Raw genomic sequence first — 26246 nt, forward strand, 5'->3', positions numbered from 1 at the left:
TATTTTTTCAGAGTGGGTATCGGATAAGTAGTTCTGTGAGATCAATTTCGGGTCCTCGGGATGTTCATAGCCTATACATACATGTACGTTACACAATCACCACGACCATCGTTAGTACACCTTTTACGTTTATCTACATAGTCCGTTTGTCTCGGATGAGTACCAATACCTTAAATTATTTTTTACTACAGTTTAATATAATTTCATTCCTAAAGTGTTTAAAAATGGTAATGCAACTTCATAGGTGGGCTGGGCTGGTGAAATACTACCTCAATTTGCGAAAAGTAGATTTTGGAAAAGGACTAGCGTCGGAAGCCGACATTGGGGACATTGCCACGCGTGCGTAATTCGGTAAGCGACCAAACAACTCAAACGATGATACACCATTTCTGTGGGTCCGGATTTAATTCTTGCTTCTCTTACTGATAGTATCCAAGATCAGCTGCTGGTCAGGTCAAGTGAGGTTAGTCTCGGTAGGTGCGTGATATGGATTTCATGGGAGAACTTGAGGTCGCAGAATGGACGCCATGCGTTGGCGTCGAGACGGCTGAAGTTGAAGCCGAACCTCCAACGACCGCTACAGCTGTAACACTTGGAGGAACTTTAAGTTGCCGGATCTCGGGGAATAGCTCCAGCATCAAAATCTCCAGCAAATCGTAGAACAGTTGCTTATTGTACAGCGGGTTTTGGACGTTATCGAAAAGTTTCATGATTCCCGCTTTTGCGTTCTGAGCACCAATAAGGTTACACAGTAAATCCGGAATATTGTCCATCAGTAGTGACTTGGCGGCAATCATGGTCATTTCCTGCTGATCCTCGGTCCTATCGATGTTCTTCACCGTCAGGACTCCTCCTGGCCACAAGGCCTTTAGCACAGTTGAAGCATAGGTGTGCATCATCGGTTCCTCGAATAAATAGTTGATAGACTCTCTAATCTGTCTGTTGATAGTTTGACCGTAGGTAATCTGTACAAACGATATCAAGCTTCTCCGGAGCCATTTGAAGACTCCACTCATGTCGAAGATTTCTCCCAGCAGAGCGTACAGCGGTTCGGCTATCGAGTCTTTGGCGTCAGCTTCCGATGGTTTGCCGGCACCGTTTTCGGCACTGGAACCCTCCAGGTACATGGAAACCTGTGGATGAAAAGGATTTTTTTTTAAATCTCAACCTTAACTAATTTATTACAATAAAAATGATAGTATTCGAGGGTCATTGGGTATCTAAAGAGGATAAATGAACTTGTAGAAGGACTCTTACACTATTTTAAGGAGGCATTTTGCTGATCTCCGTGAACAACATTAGCACAGAGAGAACAGGAAATTTTGTAAACCAAAAGGTTATTCATTCCATTGTGATGAGTAGTCTATCTGGCAGACGCGACGTTTAGTTGTACAGTCTGACTATGTGCAACGAATTAATCTTGAATACAAGTTTAACTGTTTGCCTTATGGTGTCATTCATGTGCCGAACATTTTTCAACTTGTGATGATTTGCGGACCTTAAGAACATTATGTCAGTGTAACAAAAAAGTTTGCTTCAAGCTCCGTTAGCTTTTTGTAGTCCAGCATTCAAGAGGTTCGAAAGGTTTCTCGACTCAAGAAGGTCAATATCGGAAAGCATGATCAGTCAAAACTCTTGATAGTATTGGTGAGGACACAAGCAACTCTGAATATTTCTAGAGGTTGGTACCGTCCGCACTCAGATCACTACCAGTGCAAAACTGAGCTTTTTGTAGTATACTGGTGCAAAACTAAACCAAAACGCATAAGTTATAGGACAGAGGTTCCCTACAGTGACACAACAGTTACAACAGAGAAATGCAATAGTTACAACACTCGACCTTATACCAGCAACTTGAATTAATACTTCTTCGATTGGGTTACCCACTACTCATCGTAACGTATGTGCCTCAAAAATCAACTCCAATAGCGATGACGATTTCTAGAGACCTTCTTTACCATCGCCAACGATCTATTGATTCTTTATAACAGTTTCCACCCTTACGCCTATTCATATAAGGAATTCACTTCAGATCTAGACTTCAGTATCAAGTCTTGATCAATTGGGCCAAAAATCAGATGTTGCATTGTCGAGGAAAATAAAGAGCAATAAACACTTATCAATTCATCATGTAATATATAGCAACCTCTGGAGCTCGATGTTGAAATTTAATTTTCGCAGTCATAGATGAGAAGCAAAACAACATGGACTGCAGGAAACACAGACAATGAGTAACTGCAACCTATAAATAAACTGCTAAGTTAGAAACAAAGTTACTCCAAGTATTACTGTCCGAAGTTCAATTTCATCAGGTTATGGACCCAGCACTGGTTAAATAGAGAAGAAGCGGAATCAACAGTGACAGATAGACTAGACCATTGGGAGGTCATCTACGATCTTCCACGTTCTCGTGGTCCAGGGTTGAAACGTCTCTGCAAATTCGCACGGAAGGAATGTTACACCTGGGTATTTAGGTACCAGTACTCGAGTGTGAGGGTGAGGGTCCTACACGTGTTCGGGGGGTCATGTCTCTGAACCGTCGATGTGACCGGACGGATCACCAACTTGTTTTGCATTTCGAGGCCTCCTTGACCCGACGCGCTTAATGAATAGACGCGCAAAGTAGTGACTTTATATCACATGTCTTAGAGAGGTGTCAGGCACAAGAAGTCAAACGAGGCACAGTGTTGTGCTGGAGGTGTCTGGGTTCGACATGCGTTTCGGGAATTAATGCGCTCGAACAGTGTGTGCGACCTGGTGAGCGCGGTCAACAGCTCGATTTGTGCTTCGGATCGTGAAGCCCCCGATTTTCAAATTGGGGAATGGTGACTTAAGTCAGCACTGGAGGGTTCGGAGGAGTCTGAGTTTTACTCGTGGTTCAGGGGGCCTTGCCTCCTGACTCGCGAGTGAAACCAGAGAAAGTGTCGTCGACAACTCGTTATGTGATTCTGGACTTTCTGGACTAGATTCGCAAAGTTATTAATTGCACTGAATGTAGACCTCTTTTATAAGATGAGATGTCTTAACTCGCCAGAGGAGAGGTTGTGCATCGAGTCGTGTTGAAACGAGGTCATTGCTGATAGTGAATTCGGAATCGAGTATTACCTTGAGGCGCTCAAGCGCGAAACGAGCTCCCACCGCGAAAGATAAAGTGTTTAACAGGTCGAGGTGGGAACAAAGGTCAAGTGGCCCTTAGTGGACTTTAAGGCGTAGGGAGTAAAATGTTACTTGTAGCATTGTATCATGAGTCGTCCAATTGCACCCATGGACCCAGAGAAGCAAACTTCGGGAACGCCGTGCCTTGGAATGCATTCCGTAAAATGGATTTACCACATAAGTAGTCAATAAATAGAAAAAGGTCTCAGGAAAAGCATCGGAGCGCAGGGAAAGCTGGTGAAGGATGCCGAGAAGCCAACTGAAAAGTTATCGGATCTTAGTCAGGAGGAGGTTGTTGGACCTGGAATGATGGACGGTCGACGGATTAAGCGGGTTTTTAAATGTCTTAGTTGATAACGGTAGCATGTGGGGCACCGGGGCAAACCCCGCCGTATTGCAGTCCTTGCTGCGCTAAAGCAGAGCACTGGCACAGTCGACCGTATATTTGCCTAGCTACTCGTGGGATTCACAAATGATTCATAAAATTAAAGCTTATAATGATGAGAGAAAGAAGGAGGAAAGTGCGGAGAAGGGTGCAAGCCCTAATCCATTCGGTGGCATCCCAAGTAACCAAAAGTTCCATAAAACAGTCTCTTAAAAGCTTACTCAGCCCTGCTCGAGCGCTGTATAACATTCTATTCAGCTGAAAATTTAAGTTCTTATCCACACTTTTAAGTTCTTTAATCAAAGCTGAGTAGAAGGCTACTCAGCCTTTGCAGAAAACCATAAAAAAAAACAGAAAAGGAAAAAAAATAACGCTATCATGTATTTTTAATTAATTTGGAATCTACCATGTTCTCAAATCTGTGTAGGACTATTACATACCTCCTCTTTAAATGAATTTCATACTTACTTTAACAACGTGTATCCCAAGTAACCAAAAGTTCCATAAAACAGGCTCTTAAAAGCTTACTCAGCCTTGTTTGAGGGCTGTATAGCATTCTATACAGCTTAAAATTTAAGTTCTTATCGATACTTTCAAGTTCCATATTCAAAGCTGAATAAAAGGCTACTCAGCCATGGCATAGTGCTTTGAATAAAAAAAATATTATAGAAAAAATGTTTGATCAAGTTTTTTCCACCCTCAAATCTAGGGCACTCAAATTTGTATTTCTTTATATTGCTTCGGTTTTTTTTACAAATGTAATACTTACTTGAAAAATTTGCTTTTTACAAGATTTGAACCTGATCCTGCTAGATACGAACTGAACACGTTACTTTTATACCATAGCTGTTGCCTAGGTTGTTGTATTCAAAACATTATTTTAAAGTTAACTACGGGTTATTCTTTAAAAGTAGGCGGGATAAACATGTAAACAATCCGTTTAAAATATTATAAACAGAAGGTATGAAAAGACGAAGTTTTATCACCCTTCAGAAGAAATAATCCTTCGTACAGATTTGGTACATTCGCTCATTCTGCATCGGCAATCATTCATGTGATACGTAAGTTTTAAATTTGTTTCCGTGATATTTGATATTTTATGTAAAACATTTCTTTCAGGTTGCGGCTTTAAAAAGCAAAAACCAAGTTGAAACCAAGAACAAAAATCCCCAAAATTTATCATCCAGTATGTGGATAGTATTCAGTTCATTATTTTTTGGCAGTCCCTGGTGGAAATTCTCGTGTTGAAAACAAAAAATTGATTACATTCAATCGGTTTCAAGAGTGTCCCTGTCCATCAATGCGATGATTTTAATGCTTCTGCTAGGAAAAGCTGCCCTTGGTTAGTGGATCTTCCGGGTGTTGGTAAAGCCGATTTCGCTGTTGCTGATGCTGCCATCAGATCTGCTCCCGTCGAAGAGAGAACAAAATATTGGAAATAGAAACTCGATGGCATAGGCATAAAATGTGAAAAGTTTCAAACATGTAAATAAATAAGTCTTTTATTATACCTTGACAATCTGATCTCAAGGAATGGTAACCATAATATTTTAGTATTCTTCCCTATTGCTGAATCTCAAGAAAGATAAGGCTGTTACATACGAATGTAATATGTAAAATAAATTTGGTACGAATATTGTAGCTTTATTTTGTCTTTTTATTAAATCTAAATCAATTGATTTATTAAAACACGTGGACGATTTGATAGTCAAGTTTTATAAGATTTTTTCTGAATGAAAACCTCTGTTGAAAATTCAGATTTTCATCTTTTTATTCAAGCAAAGAATTGCGATATCATTATAATCACATTCAGTATTTTTTAAATATATTGTCCTTATTATTCCTTATTTTTAAGTGACATTGTGAAATTTTATGAGATATAAATATTGTCAAAATTTTAAAATAATGTGAGATTTATATTTAAAATAATATTTCAAATTGATGTCATCTTTCCATTTTGATCAAAACAGTTGATTTATTTGTGGGTCAATTCGTTTTTCGTACATTGGTATCTCTGATTTTCTGTTATTCATTGCATTGAAGTTCTTTTGAAGTTCTTCATAGAACCAAAAGGTTCGTAACAAGCTCTGCATGGAACCAAAAAGTTCTTAAGAAGTTCTTCATGGAACCCAAAAATTCGTAAGAAGTTCGTAACGAAGCACGATAGTCCAAATTGAATCTTGGATTTTTTAAGGTACTTGGAACGCACAAAAATGTTTTATGCTATTTGTATAGACTTTTTATGTTCATTCAGAAGTCCAATTCAAACACTTTTTTTCATTTCTCTCGAGAACCTTTAACTCAGCCAAATGTGAACTTTTAATGTACAAGATTAAGTATCTATGCGACTTTTGGTTACTTGGGTATGCTTGGAGGTTTGAACCTGGATCTTCGTGGTGAGAACTGAACACGCTACCTCTGTACCATGGGCAATGCTTATATTGAACTGATTTTAAACATCAATTTAAAGTTGATTCATGTTATCACGTTTTCAAAGTAGGCTAAATGTTAAAAAACGTAAACATTTGTATTCATTAATGATCAATCAATTTCTTCCAAACCAGACTCGCACGATTCAAGAACAAACGTAAGTTTTTCAAAGTTTGGTTTTGTTTTTTTGTGATATGTGTGCCTTACTTTTTCTTTAAAATTCTAATTGAAAATAAAAAAAAATAACTCCAAGCGGTGAATCAACGAGTTCTTTTAAGAAACATCCGACAATGAAGTGCTGCTGAATCTTCAACAAGAGAAAATGAAAGCCAAATTGAGCTAGTGAAAAAGTACGATTTTTTTAAGGAGTTTTATTTTGTACTGCTTCACTAACGATAATTTTGTAAATTTTAGATTCTTGATGGGAGAAAATTATTTTCGGTTGCTCTTAGCGGAAACACAAATGCACGAAGAGATTGATGATGTAAGTGCTTCCGGTCGCAAGAAACTACCTTCGGTGCCAACTAGTGACGACCTTACTCTAGGTTCTGGGGGAGCCTCTCTGTTTCTACTGTGTCAGCTTTTCGTCCAAGGAGAAAATCAAAAACAGAATGGTACGCTTTTCACGGCAGAAAATTTTCGCATTAAATATTGGACAAAATATTAATTTAATCTGCCCACATTTCCACAGAGTCCATCGATGAGTTCCCCTTTGATACCAGCTGTTTGTTGTGTTTAATTTTTTAGTTGCTGTATGTGTCGTTGCGGTTGATGTGAGAGTTGCTTTCATCGAGGAGGAAAATAAGAAGAGTCGGAATCGCTGTGGAAAACGTAAAAACTTTTAAATGTAGTAAGATTGTGAATATAAATTAAATTTATAAGTTATGAATATTGCTGATGAATATACATATCCTAAATCATTTTTACTGTTTTATGTTCCTCCCTTCACCCATTTTTGTCATATTCACCATTGACCGAGAAAAAAAGCTTTGTTTGAGTGAAATATCTAGATAAACATGATTGATTGAACTGTATGTTACTAGTTAAAATGATTTTGAAAAAAAATCCAAGCCATGTGAAAAAATTAAATGGAAAACTTCGACAAAACTCCATGAAGAAAATTAACGTAAAACAAACCATTCTTTTATTTTTTGTAAATAATGTATACGTTTGCATTGAAGTTCTTTAGAAGTTCCTCATGGAACCAAAACGTTCGTAACAAGTGCTGCATGGAACCGAAAAGTTCGTAAGAAGTTCTTCATGGAACCAAAAAATTCGTAAGAAGTTCGTAACGAAGCACGATAGTCCAAATTAAATCCTGGGTTTTTAAAGGCACTTAGAACGCACAAAAATGTTCTATGCTACTTTTTTAGACTTTTTATGTTCGTTCAGAAGTCCGATTCAAGCACTTATTTTCAATTCTCTCCAGGACCTTTTACTCAGCCAAATGTGAACTTTTAATGCACAAGATTAAGTATCTATGCGACTTTTGGTTACTTGGGATTAGTCTTCGGCGATCTCCAGCTCGGCAGCTTGCTTTCCAACTGATAGAAACTCTAGAAGACTCCATAGCAGAAGAAGGGAGAGCCTCTCAGCTCTCCAGAGACAGATGAAGTTCCTGTGCCGAATGCAATGAAGGAAGCAATAACAGAAATGAAGGCATTGACTAGCTTGGATTTGAGCAAGCAAAAAAATCATAAGGAGGTCAAGGACAAACTTGTAAAGGCTACGGCTCTTTTTACAGAGGCAAACAAAGCAGTCCTGGAGATGGTAAGAGCGCTAAATGTGCTACTTGTAGAGAAACAGAGGCGGAGAAACCCTCTGAGGCAAATGTCAGTCGCCCGAAACGGATCGATGCCTTCGTTCAAACGATGAGGAATTAACTCATTACTCCGAGAAGCTCTAAGTGTGTAAAAAGAAAACGAGGGTCACCAGGTGATCCAAGACCTGCCACCCTAAAGAAGAGGGCCCGAAACCCGATGGTTTGACAGGACTCTGACCAATTGAAAGGCAAAGACGACATACCCAACGAGGGAGCGCCCAACGAATGGCAGACAGTGACTCGTAAACGCCGTAAGGAGAGAGTACTACGAAAACAAACCCCAAAGCGAAGCCAGGTAAGCGAAAAAGGTGAAGCTATTTTTCGTAGTTAAGGCGCTTAAGGGTACTTACGCGGACGTGCTTCGTCAGATGCGGACCGACGACAAGCTTGCTGGACTAGGTAAAACGTGAGGAGTATCGAACGAGGAGGAGTTAAAATTATGGAGTTTCCCGAAACATTCCGATCGTGATTACAAATTTGTATTGAGGAAAGGATGTTTCCAGATGTTTGGAAACCGCAGAAGCTGGTTCTGCTGCCTAAACCAGGAAAGCCATTAGGGAATACAGGTATACAGGCCATTATGCCTATTTGATACGGTTAGATAAATTCTAGAAAATGTGATCTTGAATCGTATCCAGCAGTTCACCGAGGGCGAAAGTGGATTGTCCAACAATCAATTCGGCTTTCGAAAGGGACGATGCATAGTCGACGTCATTCGAACTGTCATCGAAACGGCTGATACTCTACAGACTCAAGAAGAGTAGAGGGGATCGTCTTTGTGCGGTAGTAACATTGGACGTGCGCAATGCCTTCAATAGTGTCAGCTGGGCAGCGATTGCTTCACACTTTTAAAAATGAGGATACCAAAATATCTCATATCTAGGATCGCAAGCTACAGTTCATGACGAGCGAAATATTTCAGGAAATGGATGTTACAGCTGGAGTACCACAAGGGTCGATACTGGGCCCGGTTGTGTGGAATATTACGTATGATGAGGTGCTGACATTGAGCCTGCCAGAGGGAGTAAAGTTGGTTGGTTTCGAGACGTCGTTCTTCTAGCGAACGGTTACTCAACAGAAATCGTCCAGCTAAGAGCTTCAGAGGCTGTAGAAGCGGTAAAGTGCTGGATGCACTCCAAAAGTTTGCAGTTAGCTCACTACAAAACCGAGATGATCCTGATATCAAACCTGATTTTACCACAAACAGGCAGGATTACAGTTAGATCATGCACTATCGAATCAATGCGTGAGCTTAAATATTTGGGTGTGATGAATGAAGACCGGCTCAGTTTAAAAACCACGTTGAGTATGTGTGCAAGAAGGCGGCAACAGCAACGGCCGCACTCACGAGGATAATGGCGAACAACTCGGGGATCCGAAGTAGTAAGCGAAGGATAATTTCGAGTATAGTTTCGTCAATCCTTCGGTATGGAGGGGCGGCCTAGAAATCTGGTCTTAACATCCAGTGTAACCAGCAGAAGCTGAATAATGTACAAAGGCGAATGAATATGCGGGTCATCAGTGCATACCGCACAGTTTCGTCGGATGCTGCATGCGTTGAAGCGGGAGCCATGCCCATCTCGGTTTTGTTGGTGGAAGCCTCCTATTGCTACGAAAATAGAGTCGCGCAAAACGTGAGAACACGAGCCAGAAATAACTCCATGGCCAACTGACAGCAGCTGTGGGACAGCTCAGAAAGAGGAAGGTGGACCCATCCATTGATCCAAAACATCAAGGAGTGGATAGAGAGAAAGCATGGCGAAGTGGATTTCTACATGACGCAATTCCTGACTGGTCATGGAGTCTTCATGAAGTATCACCACAGGTTCGGACATGCGGACGTGGACGATACATCCGAACACGTAGTATTCTATTGTCCAAAATTTGAAGAGGAACGTGCCAACATATTCGCCGCCTGCGAACCAGAAACGACAGCGGACACCATGTTGCAGAAGATGTGTGATGACATCAACACATGGCATGCAGTCAGCGATGGGCTCGCCTGGATAATGACTGCTTTGCAAAGGAGTTGGAGACTGGCGCAAATTGTGATTGACTTAGGATAACGTAAGTTAACTTGACTAAGTCCGATGCTATCAAATGAACTACGCAAAACAATCAGCGTAGCCGATGGGACCACAACGTGAAGATGATCATGGGCGGTCAGGATGATATTAAATTTAAATTTGAACTTTTTGGCGAGTGTTGCTTAAGTAGTGCTTAGGCGTGAATTAGACACCCCTTGCCGAAGTATTGCCTTAGGGCAGGTACTTGTTTGGGAAATTGTCTGATGTCTGTAGATGGAGTTTATTTCGTATGTATATACGAATGAGTGTATAACGAGTCGACCCATTGGTGCCATGTTGACACGGCACTCGTCGTGCATTGGGACCAATTCGTAAAATTCCTTCTTCGAATTTACCACCTGGGTAACCAAAAAAAAACACACACACAATTGAAAAGTAAACAATCAATTAACGTAACCATTAGAATGGTTTTCCTCTTATTAAACTCCGACTCCTTACATAATCCAGATTGATGATCGCTTTGAGTTTCATCTAGTTAGATCGAGAAAGTAACTAGGAGAAACTGACACTAATATAGGTATATATCTAGCCAGACCATCATCCGATGAAGACTGGCTTTCGGTATCGGACCAAAAAAACCCTCTCGTTAGTTGCTCACTATCCCCTCTCATTGCAGCAGGTCAACATGTTGCTATAGTATAACCTGATTGACATGAAATACTCCTCCTTCATATCCATTAATACCAAAGCTCCAAAACTGCTAATGGTAGAGTTTGTTGAGGCATCCCGGGAGGCTTTGTTTTATATACAATCTTACAATCTTATACATATCTTCGATTTCTTCAGCTCAGAAGCATTTATTCTCCGCTCTCTAAAACTCCTACCATAACTTAAAACATTCCTGAATCTGTGAGTGCTCTAGTAACATTTTTTGTAGTTAATATCAAACTTCTTTGTGTTTTGACGATAGATGATTAAACATGAACACTTCGATTGCCTCTAAAAAAACTGTGTCAGATCCAAAACAAGGTGGAGCAAAGAATTAACAAACTGCAGACCAGATTTTTAGCAGACTTGGGCATAAGCATTCAGAAGGTTGGAAAAAACTTACCTGATCTTCATCGGCAAAATCGGCGGTATTCAGCTTGAAGTGCGGTCCCCAAAACTGGTCCAACTTCTCACTGTTCGCTTTGAACAGGGTTGCCAGCGAAAATTTAGAAGACTGCTTCTTGGAGGGCGACGGCGTTACACTCTGTTTCAGTCGATCCGAGCTGGGACTAAGAAACTCGTACAGCGCCTCACTTTGGTTCAGATGATCATCTTCTAAGATGAAGTTTAGATATTTTTGAATCTGTAGCTTCGATTTCTCCAGAAGAGATTTATCATTTTTGAGGAGAAACAGCTTGAACGCATTGTTCGAGGGAAGATCGATGGTCTTCAGCTCGTTACACATCGGTCGAAGCTTCCGGTGCAGCTCGTGGAATTGTGCTAGGGATCGGACCACAACCCAACCCGTAGATATGCTGTCGGCAGCATCCATAGCAGTGGCGACCTCCTCTTTTCCACAGTCATTAACCTCGTCTACCTGAACGACGATCATAAACTGCGGTTGAGGTTCTTTATCGTCTGAAAAGTCTACGCTCTCTACGATCGATCTCCACTTGCCCAAGTACTCGGCCCAAACCTCTGTTCTCAGGAGGTGAGATTCGAGTTGTCGCTTCTCTCCTTTTAACCAATCGATCTCTTTCTCCAGAATAGCTAAGAGTTTGGAGTCTGGCTTAAGCGATTGTTTCAACGCTTCCAGAGCTTGATTTTTATTGGCTAGCTTTTCGTCCAGCTGTTCCAACTTGTTTCTGGCATAAGTCGAGTGGTTACTCAGATCCATTATCATCGGATCGATGTCTCCACTGGCCGAAGAAGCATTGGAAGCCGTCTCGTCTTGACTATCCTGGCTGGAAGAAATGTACGTACTAAGGGTTATCTCCTTAAAATCGTCCTGAGTAAGCGAGCTCTTGAGCTTCGAATATTCCTCACTGAGCAGAAACGGCTGATAGTATTTCTCCTCCAGCGTTACAAGGCATTCTCGTTGAATGTCGAAAAATATCTCCGGGCCACTGTCGCCCACCATGAAGGACTCCATCTTCTTACGGTCAGTCTTTTCGACAGGTATCTCCGAGTTCGGGCACCTGATAAAAGTATAAAATACTTCAGCACCCAGCTGATGCCAGGAACTTTTGGGAGCGTGCTTCAGCTCCTCGACCATGGTGTAGAAACCTAGTAGTGAGGAGGCTTTCAGGGGTTCTAAAAACACCGTGAAGTGACGTCTTCCGGCTACCGTTGAGAGAATGTCCAGGATCGAGAGGTCCACATCGTTACTGACGTTTCCATCCCAGCCTAGCTTGGAGAGATTCTTTTCGCATTGGGTTTTGGCGAATGACAGCTGCTGGATGTACTTCTTCAGCTTCAACGAAGCGGTTATTTCAGCCCGGCTTGGTCCGTTGTCTGAATCTGTTGAACTATTTCTGAAAAAAGGTAATAAATATCATTAAAATTTCAAAACTCTCATACAAAAAAATGAAAAATTCTTACCCACTGTTGCTATTCTTTCCTACGAAGCAGTCACTGTCGAAGCCTCTTGTCCGTTGCAAATTCTGCATTGTAGTCGCCTGCATGATATCGTTGATGATACTGCCCCTAATCGAGTGTAGCTCATCCAACGATTGACAACCGTTGATAATCTTCAGGAAATCCTCAAAATTAGCTGCATACTCGTAACTTCGCTTATTGATGGCAACCGCCATCAGTTTCGTCTCAATGCACTCTACCACCTGCTGGTTGATAAAATCCGGGGAAGTTATTAGCTTGATCAACGGGAACAGCACCTTATACGAGACCACCTCGCTCAACAAATCCTTGATGGGCGAGAGAGAGTAGCCTCTCGGTAACAGAAATATTATCATTATCTCACAAATTTTCTTCAAGAACTCCAGTTCCTTCTCTTGAGTGGCTAAATAGGACGATGTTCCGAAGACAGGTTCGGTACCCAACTCGACTGCTCGGGCCTGAGAGATTCTTATCTTCTCCAGGTGAACAGTAACCTTGACCACGAAGTCACAAGCAATCATCTTAGGAGCATCGATCCTTGCCGATCGTTCGTGCAGCTTCTCGATCCCCAACCAGATATCCTCCTTCAACAAATCTACGATCTTCTTTGGATTGGCAATAATTTCGCCAAGAGCTGGTCCAACGACATCCCTCATGGTATTTCCTATGATCTGCTGCAGCAAACTATCCACCGTACGGCCAAAGATTATCGGTAAACTGGTGGAAGTTTTCGGTGGAGACGGTGGATCGAATAGTTGCGATTTGGTGGCATTGTACAGCACATTCGAGGGAAGGTTCTGGGCCCGATGTTCGTGGGTGGTAGTGTCTCCCCTGCTTGTTAGTTTGTAGTGGAAGTAGATGGTTCCGAAAATGGCTGTAAGGTGAAAAATGAAAAAATGAGAAAAAATAATCTCGTTGAATAAAAAGCCATTAATCACACTGGGTCAACAAGAATATATATTAAAACGAAGTTCTGGAATTTAAATCGACAAGTTTTGAGATGTCTGCATATTTAAGTGTTTAAATGTGAATACCCTTTGCTCATATTTTCAATTCTGAAAGTTAATCAGTTTTGCTAGTTTTGTCAATATTCTTAATTTAGTTCATTTTTTTCATTTTCTCAATTCTAATTTGTCAGTTTTAGTAATTCTTTACCTTTAATCAATATTCTCAATTTATAAACTCGAATTATTGAACTGGAAAAAATATGAAAATAGATAATTGACAAAAATAACGAATGGACACAAATGACAAAAATGACAAAAATGACAAAAATGACAAAAATGACAAAAATGACAAAAATGACAAAAATGACAAAAATGATAAAAATGACAAAAATGACAAAAATGACAAAAATGACAAAAATGACAAAAATGACAAAAATGACAAAAATGACAAAAATGACAAAAATGACAAAAATGACAAAAATGACAAAAATGACAAAAATGACAAAAATGACAAAAATGACAAAAATGACAAAAATGACAAAAATGACAAAAATGACAAAAATGACAAAAATGACAAAAATGACAAAAATGACAAAAATGACAAAAATGACAAAAATGACAAAAATGACAAAAATGACAAAAATGACAAAAATGACAAAAATGCCAAAAATGACAAAAATTACAAAAATTACAAATATGACAAAAATGACAAAAATGACAAAAATGACAAAAATGACAAAAATGACAAAAATGACAAAATGACAGAAATGACAGAAATGACAGAAATGACAAAAATGACAAAAATGACAAAAATGACAAAAATGACAAAAATGACAAAAATGACAAAAATGACAAAAATGACAAAAATGACAAAAATGACGAAAATGACAAAAATGACAAAAATGACAAAAATGACAAAAATGACAAAAATGACAAAAATGAAAAAAATGACAAAAATGACAAAAATGACAAAAATGACAAAAATGACAAAAATGACAAAAATGACAAAATAGACAAAAATAACAAAAATGACAAAAATGACAAAAATGACAAAAATGACAAAAATGACAAAAATGACAAAAATGACAAAAATGACAAAAATGACAAAAATGACAAAAATGACAAAAATGACAAAAATGACAAAAATGATAAAAATGACAAAAATGACAAAAATGACAAAAATGACAAAAATGACAAAAATGACAAAAATGACAAAAATGACAAAAATGACAAAAATGACAAAAATGACAAAAATGACAAAAATGACAAAAATGACAAAAATGACAAAAATGACAAAAATGACAAAAATGACAAAAATGACAAAAATGACAAAAATGACAAAAATGACAAAAATGACAAAAATGACAAAAATGACAAAAATGACAAAAATGACAAAAATGACAAAAATGACAAAAATGACAAAAATGACAAAAATGACAAAAATGACAAAAATGACAAAAATGACAAAAATGACAAAAATGACAAAAATGACAAAAATGACAAAAATGACAAAAATGACAAAAATGACAAAAATGACAAAAATGACAAAAATGACAAAAATGACAAAAATGACAAAAATGACGAAAATGACAAAAATGACAAAAATGACAAAAATGACAAAAATGACAAAAATGACAAAAATGACAAAAATGACAAAAATGACAAAAATGACAAAAATGACAAAAATGACAAAAATGACAAAAATGACAAAAATGACAAAAATGACAAAAATGACAAAAATGACAAAAATGCCAAAAATGACAAAAATGACAAAAATGACAAAAATGACAAAAATGACAAAAATGACAAAAATGACAAAAATGACAAAAATGACAAAAAATGACAAGAATGACAAAAATGACAAAAATGACAAAAATGACAAAAATGACAAAAATGACAAAAATGACAAAAATTACAAAAATTACAAAAATTACAAAAATTACAAAAATTACAAAAATTACAAAAATTACAAAAATTACAAAAATTACAAAAATTACAAAAATTACAAAAATTACAAAAATTACAAAAATGACAAAAATGACAAAAATGACAAAAATGACAAAAATGACAAAAATGACAAAAATGACAAAAATGACAAAAATGACAAAAATGACAAAAATGACAAAAATGACAAAAATGACAAAAATGACAAAAATGACAAAAATGACAAAAATGACAAAAATGACAAAAATGACAAAAATGACAAAAATGACAAAAATGACAAAAATGACAAAAATGACAAAAATGACAAAAATGACAAAAATGACAAAAATGACAAAAATGACAAAAATGACAAAAATGACAAAAATGACAAAAATGACAAAAATGACAAAAATGACAAAAATGACAAAAATGACAAAAATGACAAAAATGACAAAAATGACAAAAATGACAAAAATGACAAAAATGACAAAAATGACAAAAATGACAAAAATGACAAAAATGACAAAAATGACAAAAATGACAAAAATGACAAAAATGACAAAAATGACAAAAATGACAAAAATGACAAAAATGACAAAAATGACAAAAATGACAAAAATGACAAAAATGACAAAAATGACAAAAATGACAAAAATGACAAAAATGACAAAAATGACAAAAAATGACAAAAATGACAAAAATGACAAAAATGACAAAAATGACAAAAATGACAAAAATGACAAAAATGACAAAAATGACAAAAATGACAAAAATGACAAAAATGACAAAAATGACAAAAATGACAAAAATGACAAAAATGACAAAAATGACAAAAATGACAAAAATGACAAAAATGACAAAAATGACAAAAATGACAAAAATGACAAAAATGACAAAAATGACAAAAATGACAAAAATGACAAAAATGACAAAAATGACAAAAATGACAAAAATGACAAAAATGACAAAAATGACAAAAATGACAAAAATGACAAAAATGACAAAAAATGACAAAAATGACAAAAAATGACAAAAAATGACAAAAAATGACAAAAATGACAAAAATGACAAAAATGACAAAAATGACAAAAATGACAAAAATGACAAAAATGACAAAAATGACAAAAATGACAAAAATGACAAAAATGACAAAAATGACAAAAATGACAAAAATGACAAAAATGACAAAAATGACAAAAATGACAAAAATGACAAAAATGACAAAAATGACAAAAATGACAAAAATGACAAAAATGACAAAAATGACAAAAATGACAAAAATGACAAAAATGACAAAAATGACAAAAATGACAAAAATGACAAAAATGACAAAAATGACAAAAATGACAAAAATGACAAAAATGACAAAAATGACAAAAATTACAAAAATTACAAAAATTACAAAAATTACAAAAATGACAAAAATGACAAAAATGACAAAAATGACAAAAATGACAAAAATGACAAAAATGACAAAAATGACAAAAATGACAAAAATGACAAAAATGACAAAAATGACAAAAATGACAAAAATGACAAAAATGACAAAAATGACAAAAATGACAAAAATGACAAAAATGACAAAAATGACAAAAATGACAAAAATGACAAAAATGACAAAAATGACAAAAATGACAAAAATGACAAAAATTACAAAAATGACAAAAATGACAAAAATGACAAAAATGACAAAAATGACAAAAATGACAAAAATGACAAAAATGACAAAAATGACAAAAAAGACAAAAATGACAAAAATGACAAAAATGACAAAAATGACAAAAATGACAAAAAGACAAAAATGACAAAAATGACAAAAATGACAAAAATGACAAAAATGACAAAAATGACAAAAATGACAAAAATGACAAAAATGACAAAAATGACAAAAATGACAAAAATGACAAAAATGACAAAAATGACAAAAATGACAAAAATGACAAAAATGACAAAAATGACAAAAATGACAAAAATTACAAAAATGACAAAAATGACAAAAATGACAAAAATGACAAAAATGACAAAAATGACAAAAATGACAAAAATGACAAAAATGACAAAATTGACAAAAATGACAAAAATGACAAAAATGACAAAAATGACAAAAATGACAAAAATGACAAAAATGACAAAAATGACAAAAATGACAAAAATGACAAAAATGACAAAAATGACAAAAATGACAAAAATGACAAAAATGACAAAAATGACAAAAATGACAAAAATGACAAAAATGACAAAAATGACAAAAATGACAAAATTGACAAAAATGATAAAAATGACAAAAATGATAAAAATGACAAAAATGACAAAAATTAAAAATTTAACAAATATATTTATATTAGAAATGACAATATTGTCAATAGAAACAAAGCGAATCAAAAATAAACGAATTGATAAAATTGAAAATCAAAATGACAATTATTTAAACTTGTCAGATTAACACAACAAACTTGACATATTTTGAAAAACATTGACAAAATTTAGAAAATAGGAAAAATTATCGAAACTTAAAAAAAGGAAACATTGAAATTTCTGAATTTTTGTGAAGTTTCTCTAATTTGTTTAAATGGTCTACTTATACAAATTTGGAAAATTTTTAAACTTTTTATATTTCATCATTTTTTTAAATATTTTCATTCATGCCAATTCTGTCAATTTAGTCAAACGACGAAATGTTTCGAAAGAAAAAACGTTGACCACAAACCGCAAACATAAACCTAGTGGATTATTTAGTAAATATAGAATCAGCTCTTTGGTGCCGAAAACTGTTTATCACTTAAATGAAAAAGGGTTTGATGTAATTATAAATAATACCTCCAGAAAAGGAGAGTTTAGAATTCATCATCATCCGTTCCAGTCAATTTGACATTTCTGACTAAAACAAATAAATCTTTCTCGATTTCCTACCAGTTTTTACAGAAATTTTAGTTTTGAAAACCCCGCACACTGGGGTAGAACATGCTTTGTACTGGGCAAAATCTCGTAACTTCTTCCAATCAACGCATAGAGGTTTTATGTCTTCGGATGAAATGTTCTCGCTAATAAAAGCTATCTCATCGACATATGCTATTTTAACTTATGATGATCGAATAAAAAATGATGATAGTTCCTTGCCTTGAATACGATAACTTCGAACAAACAAAAAATTACATGATTCAATATTTTCTACATTAAAGATGGAACTCTGCCCAATCCAACGCATTAGCAGTAAAATTAAAACCGTCTTCCAAAATCTTCGCAAAACAGAAAATGAAGAGATTTGACGATTTTTAAACAACAATTAAAAATTTATGGTTTTGAATGTAATATTGTAAATAAAAAAAATCAAAATAATCATGAATGCTTTCGGCAACACTATAAACATTCACAAAGCTTTGTAATACATTTTTTTTCTAAGTATGTTAGAATCGGAAATAAAAAGCAGATAATTTTGATTTTTTTCGCATTTTATTGTATTTTCTTCAATATAATGGGTATTAGAATTGGAAAATATTTAAAATTTGTTTTTTTCCAGTTTCTGTTTTTTTGTTTTTTTTTTTTTTTAATTTTGCTATTATTGGCCGTTATTCAGTGTCAAAGATTTTTTAGCTTTAAAAAAAATGAAGAAATGTACCTCTTTTCTGACTTTTGTGAATCTGGTTTACCAAGATCACACGCACATAAGTCTAGGTCATAGATGTGAGTTCTTGCTATTGAAACTATTTTCATCAGAAAGATAATTTTATATTGATCAAAGAGTCGTTTTTGCATGAAGGCTAATGAAATTTTCCATAAATCATCTCGAGATATAGATAGCTATCTACTCCGCTCTCCTAATTTTTTTTTTCAATTTCTGCAGAAAAGTTTAAGTTAAAAAATTTAATTATAACATATCTTCACTTCCTTAAAAGCATTGTTTCACTTACTAGGATCTCAAATTAACAAATGGGCTTCCATTTTAATTCTTTATGCATAGTGATATTAAAAAAAAAATATTATAATGAAAGTCCAAATATTTATGTCATTTTATTTTTTCATAAAAAATACTTTCGAGATTAAAAGAAATTAGCCCATGGTATTTTAATCACGATATATTAATTTCTGTGTGAGATATCAATGAAAATATGCAAAAAAATCAAAATTTTGCGAAAAAAAAAATTATTTTTGAAAATTGCAGTTATTATTATCTTAAAATTTTGAAAGTCTAACTAATGTTTTAATCTGAATCAATCACAAACATACATCTGCACATAATGAATAATGTTTGGAAGATATTTAAAATAAATTGTATCGTAGAAGATCACCAATAACATAAATTATTTTTCAACTTTATTGGGCCATAATTCTCATAAGACTAACAAAAATGGCTTCAAATCTGTTCAGTTGTGTTATTCGAATTAAAATGTTATTATTTCACCGGCTCAAAATTTTCTTTTCTCATTTAAAAAACAAATCCTGTATTGAAGGGTTTAGAACGAGTTACTGAGAAAAACTATTGAATTTTATTTGTTGAATAACTTCTTTATTAGCACGTATTGGCAACTACTTTCTTTTTCTTCATAAAGTTGAAACTTAGTTTTTCATTTTAATATGTTACTCGACGTGGAGTTTTGTTGAAAAATTTTACTTTGAGATTTCAATTTCAAGGTGAAAATCTTTGCATTTTTATGTTATGCATTCTATTCTCGCTATCGTTCTCGCTCCTCTTATTTAGTATATTGCCCAAAACATTAAATTTTCCCAATTTTTGAAAGGTTTAAGATACACTTCAAATCTTGTTTCCAAAATACAAATATCAAATATTTAATCTAAAAATTTAAAAATAAGGTTTTCTCCAAACTATTCTAGGTTCTGCCCCATAATGCCTCGTAACGTATCTCAAATATGTTGCTTAGACAACGTTCATCTACAACCAGGGTCATAGGAAGAACCGACCATTGGGGGGAGGGGGGGATTTTGAGTTTCGTTTACTGTTTTTTACCTATGATTTTTTCCCAACAACGCACGAATAAGGAAAATTAAATCAAATTATAATTGTAACTATATGATTATTCATTTTCAAGAACTCATTAATAGTTTTCATAGACGAAAATATTACAATTAATAGTTTTCATAATAAATCGTAACTTTAGAAAAGTGGTCCTTAGCTTAAAGGGTGAGCTAGTTTTTTGTAATGAAACCTTAAGAAACAAAATTGCTTTCATTCATTTGCTTTCAGTGATGATTAAAATTTTAGAATTTTTTTAAGAGTCTGCAAGGTAAAAGTTATTCTACTTAAGGATAAAATAAGTTCTTTTTAGGGTAGCCTTAAATTCCTTCAAAAAAACTTATTTTATGCTCAAATCAAAGTAGCCCAATCTTCCAAACTCTTTTGCAAGTTCAAAGATTCTAAGCTTTGATGAAAATAAATAAAATTTTCCAAAACAACAAAAATTTCTGAACCAAATTTGCTCGATGCAAACTTGAACTAAGTTTATGATTTCAATTTGAAATTATGCTTAAAAATTATGCGTTATTACTTATGTTAAACAAAACACCGAAAAAATATAAAATTTTGTGCAAATTTAAAAGGTGAAGATCGGGAAAATGTTGCTTTAACAGAATATATTTTGAATGAAAATCCTGTGGATGATTATTTAATATTTGTGACAAATTCTGTACAAATTTGTACAAACTACTTCTTATTGAAAAATTTGAAATCTGGAATCTTGAAGCAAAGTTTAAGTTCATGTTCTCTTGAATTCCTCAATAATTTTACGTTTATTAAAAAACTCATTCACCAGCTAAATCTGTTTCTGAATTTTCAAACGTGAATTCAAAGCCTGAATTCAACCCGAATTTCTATTCGATTTCTTAACCCTTTATTTCATGGTTTTTTATTTTTCCTTTAAAAATCATTTTTTTCAGTTGGAAATGACGAGTAAATCAAAAAAAAAAAATTAAAATAAAATACGATTTTTCACTTATTCCATACATTAATTGTTGCAAAATTGTTACTTTATGAAACGAAGGGTTAATTGTACAAAAAATACGTTTTCCGAATCTTAGTTATTTGTAAACTTATTCTTTCGGCATATCGTAAATTTTCTCTTCACTTTTCTATCCATCTTTGCCAATTTTCAAATCTGATATTCTTTCTCCAAGAATATAAATTTCAACGATATGCTGCAAAAATGAATTTACAAAAATCAATTAACGGTGATCAACTTATTTTAAGAATCATAATTAAATATAAGCCAAGTTCAATTGCCCTAATTCACGAATCATTTATTTATTCCACTATTTCAATTATTTATTTTTAATCTGTTTTGTGAATCTTAATTAAAATGTGAATTTTAAATGATATATCTGAATCTGAGTTTTCAATTTTGGATCGCCACTTAGAAGCTATAAATATTTATATTTTGCGTAAGAATAAAGCATAGGAACTTCGAATTTAAATACAAATCTAAATACTTCTTTTTTCATGTTCGGAAAACTATTATCAAAATATTGAAAATGCATGTGATTATCGAAAAACATGATTCAAATTTGATACGAAATGCAAATTCAGAACCTCCATTATGATTTGCATTTATCGTCCAAAGTTTTATGGAGCAAGTTTTAAACAAAGAATCATGAAAGGTTTTTTCAAGTTTTTTTTTTTATTATTGATGGGGATTTCCTAGGTTTTGACTAAACTTTCCCAGATATTGCCCGGACTTTGGTCGACAATTTTGAAATCAAATACCTGGATTTTACCAGGTTTTGGAATCAAATACCCGGATTTTGCCAGGTTTTATATATAAAACAGCCCGGAATTGTCCGGCCAAAATACGTGTTGAAAAGAATCTGGCAACCTTATTCTATGAACAAGTAAGAAAATTATTAAAACTGTGGCAGAATTTTAAACTTGGGAAGGGTTTTTTAGGTTTAAGCATTAGGATTTATTTAGTCTAGATTGTTAGTCTTGAATAACTTTACTCTATTATCATAATTTAATTATTGATTCAAAATCTTGAGTGTAGAGTAGAATGACTCGCTTGCCTTTTTGGACCCTCAGGGGAGGGGGGGGGAAGGTAAACCACCCAATACCGCCCTTTCCCCCCGTTCCTACGGCCATGGCTACAACACTTAAGTTTTCCGTTATTGGAAGTCTTAAAAAATTTAATTACACAACGAGAATCGCTATGAAATTGGCTTTCTGGAGAATATAAATTTAATGTGAAAATCTTGCGTGAGAACTTCTCGTTGAAAATATTCAAAACCCAGTGCAAAGTTGAATTTAAGTGGAAGAAAATCAAAAAAGTTGCAAATTGACAAAAAGTTTGAAAAACAGCTACCTTTTGAAAATATGTCAAAAATCCCAAAATTTAGTAGTTTGATCATCTGAAAATGCGAAAGTATGACAAGTAAAGTCAACTTTTAAATCCTCTCTTCCATTTTTTTTTGTTTTTTTTGTGACACTTTACCAGCGCTTTAGCATTCGTGTCATCTCTTCCAAATTGATCTAGTGTAGTTTAAACAATTTTGACGGTTTGATTTCCAATTTTTTTTTTTCAACAAATATATCCTTGTGTGCATTGCATAGCGTCAAACTTTAGCTTTCTTGGACACTAAGTCAATTTTTAAGCATTCCGTAGCATAACTACAGTCTTTTTCTGAAGCATGTTTTTTTCAGTTTTTTTTTTGTTTTGGACTTTGAATAACGTAAATAAATCCAAAGTATTCTAGCTGAGTATTGTTGGAAAAAACACATTTGAGTTATATAATTTGGTTTTCAAAACTATTTCTTAAAAATCGATTGAGAAACAAGAGAGATATAGCGGATTTAAACGAGGAGTGCCAAATTGACACTTAAGTTCTGATTAGGGATTTTTTGTGGGCTTTCAAGGTGCGTCTAGTAAAAATAATGCAGCAAAATTTAAAATTTCAAGAATTCATTCAGTTGCCAAAGAATTTTTTTTAATGGGATGCACCCGAATAGAATTTCAAGCCAAATTCCATCATATTGTCACTCAAGAATGGATTTACGTTATGAACCGAATAAAGGCACTATAATTAGGAAAACTTTTAACATTAGAAGCCTATAAATTTTCTTAAGATTTAAAAAAAAACAAAAATTAAAAAAAAAACTTTATTTGAGGTTCTCAGAACCCAAGGAGTATAGTGACAACATGCTCAATTTTGAGCTCACGATGCCAAACTATTTTTCAATACTTCAAACCATATTTGTTGATTTTTAGAATTTTTTGAAATTTTATTTACATACTTTAACATTCAATAGAAAATACAAATTCTCGAAAATATCCAAACACATCAATTAAAATGCGTGTTTTCTCGAAATTTTCTTTGATGCACTTATACCCCTTTGACTCGATGGGATCCATTTGATAAAATTAAAACTTTTTTAAAAAAAATTAAGAAGATAATGGAAGGCAAAAAATCGAAGATATTTCGTTGCTAGCTGCTCAGCAACATGTTTGAATCTTTGCAGCTTGCTGAATAAAAAATACCTGACTCGAATTGATCTCACGTTTCAGAAGAAACCATTCAAGTACGACCTTGACCGCTTATGTTTGGTTGGAAGACCGGCCAGAATCATTCGGGCTGGTAATTTTTTCCCCCATTTTTTTAAGATAATCGATCAGCCTCACCACCGCCAACACAAATATGGATTGATAACTATATTTGACTTTCTCCAACTGTGAAGCAGAACTAATTATTATTTCATATCGCATTCACTTGTCACTTGTCGCCGTATTCGAATCGATTCCAGCACCTAGCCAGAATGTTTCCCTTCATGCAACCCTCTAATTTAGTTCACGCGAAACCACCCCCTCAACTTTCCTTACCTTGTCCTGGTTAAAAAAAACCTCACCCGCGCTTCACTTACCCAAGGCGATCAGAATCAGCGAGTAGAGAACAAAGAGGAATATCCAGAAAAATAGTGGCCAATATAGTGAGATGGCCACAATTACGGTTCCAACGACTCCGATCCAGTAGATCAGCTTCATCCTCCTGGTTGAGGACACAAATTATGAATGTCCCGGTTTTTTCTTCCTTCTGCTTCCTTCGACTGACGATGGTAGCACCCTTTCAAGGACGGCCTTCAAGAGGCTTCTTAACTTAATTTCTAGATTCCCGTCCTAGCCACTATCACATTTTTGCTGCACAGATTGCTCCGAGAGCTAGTCCCTGATGTTGATAAAGATAAGCACTTTCAATGAATCACTGTTCGACCCAGATCTACGCTTCCGATCCAAGAAAAATTTGCACCACTGAGCACTGGCAAACAGCCCACAATATTGTAGCTTATCGAGCTACCAGCTACCGTCTTGCTAGTTGTTATCCAAAATACGCCCCATTCGAGACTGGTCAAGCGGAAAACCGACTATCGGCAAAAAGGGCGATCCACACGAACGCACACGAATTCACATTTAGGTTTCATTCACAAACACTCGTGTAAGGAAAACTGTCAATTGATGTCACCGGGGTTGGTTTGCCGACACCCACCCCCTGCTCGAGCATGTTAGACGCCAGACGTCATCGAACACACCCTTCCGTTTGGAGAAACCACCAACTTTTGGAATTGTGTTAGTGTTTGTTTCACCGAAATGGGTGTTGATGTTTTCTGCTACCTGAGGATTCTTTTTGGTAGATTTTTTTCCGGTTGTTGTGGTGTGTGGGTGGGTGTTTCAAAAGCTTGTTTAGAAAACTTGTTCAAATTCAGAGCTAAAAAGATTTTGAATAAATCTTGTTAGACAAATTAATCAGTTGGATTATATTTCATTTAAATAAATACCTACTTGATTCGCTCCATATTTTTTTGTGCCCCTTCCACCGCATGAAAAGCACTGACCAAAGGCTTGTCATCCGTCGAAAGGGGTGGCGATACTGTTTGTAAACAGAACACTGTGCACAGCATAGGGTTCAATATTGTTGTGAACATCCACACAAGGCTCGCATACAATACATTAGTGAGTACAGCTGTTGGTCTGCAAAGTTGTGAACAAATTTTATTTGATTTTCTTGGAATATTTTTACTTCAAACTTTCGGCTGAACTTACACGCCTTTGAAGTTTTTTTCCGAACTCTTTTTCACTAAACTCTGAATTAACAGTTCAAAAATTAATTTTTATTCAAACGAAATCGAATTTTCAATTAAAATGAAAAACGCATCTAAATTGATTATTATTATTATTAATATTTATTAAGACCCTTTAACAATTGTCATTCGGGTCAAAACCAAATTGATGTTTGCAATTATTTTTTTTTATAAATGAAACTAGGAAAATTTTTGCAATTTAATGTAGGTTTGACACATTCAAAATTTGAAGGGTCACTGTAAGTAAATAGCAAATAAAAAAAAACCTTAGAAAAAATATTTTGAGAGAAAAATTCTTTGAAAATAATAAAGCGGTTATTTTTTATATTTGCAAATATTTCGGAAACTTTAATCAACCATCAAAGAATAAATACTCTAATATTTTCAATAAAATCATCTAAGAAATATTACGAGAATTTTTGTTTTTCTATAAACCAGGTTCAAAATAAGAGTCCCAATTTCAATTAAAATATTTTGATAAATATTTGTACTCAACATGTTTGCTAACATGTTGGAGTGGGAAAAAGAATTCAAAATAAAGATTCAACAAAGCAAATCAGATTATCCTCAAATAAAACATTTAAGGCAGAAATGATTGATCAGTTAGAAAGTACTGTTCAAATTAATTTATTCCGAATTGAAAGCCCAGGTTAAAAAATGTAAAAGGTTTAAAAAATTGAAAACACGGAATTCATAGAACTAACCCTAGTAACCAGAACTCCCTTCAAACGTGCTCATAAGGAGGGAACTTATTCGAAAAAAAAATGCAACAGTTTATTTTGTTGATTACTTTTGAATGCATGGATGAAAATTGATGAAATTTTTCGTTCAACTACCTAGCAATGCACTGTTTACATTTACAAAATTTCTTGATGATTTGTCA

The 26246-nt window shown here is 34.6% G+C and overlaps 1 protein-coding gene across 1 annotated transcript; it reads right to left on the minus strand.

Annotated features, from left to right (window-relative positions):
• Nucleotides 1–24647, minus strand: LOC129750341 (sorting nexin-25). The gene is made up of 4 exons (XM_055745451.1): nucleotides 24152–24647; nucleotides 12410–13298; nucleotides 10932–12342; nucleotides 1–1133 (listed from the first exon to the last, which is right to left on the minus strand). The coding sequence occupies exons 1-4, from the start codon at nucleotides 24270–24272 to the stop codon at nucleotides 465–467; spliced, it is 3090 nt and encodes a 1029-aa protein (XP_055601426.1). The 5' UTR covers nucleotides 24273–24647; the 3' UTR covers nucleotides 1–464.
• Between the last annotated feature and the right edge of the window lie 1599 nt (nucleotides 24648–26246).

The sequence above is a fragment of the Uranotaenia lowii genome, chromosome 1 (genome assembly GCF_029784155.1).
Source record: "Uranotaenia lowii strain MFRU-FL chromosome 1, ASM2978415v1, whole genome shotgun sequence".
NCBI classification, from domain to species: domain Eukaryota; kingdom Metazoa; phylum Arthropoda; class Insecta; order Diptera; family Culicidae; genus Uranotaenia; species Uranotaenia lowii.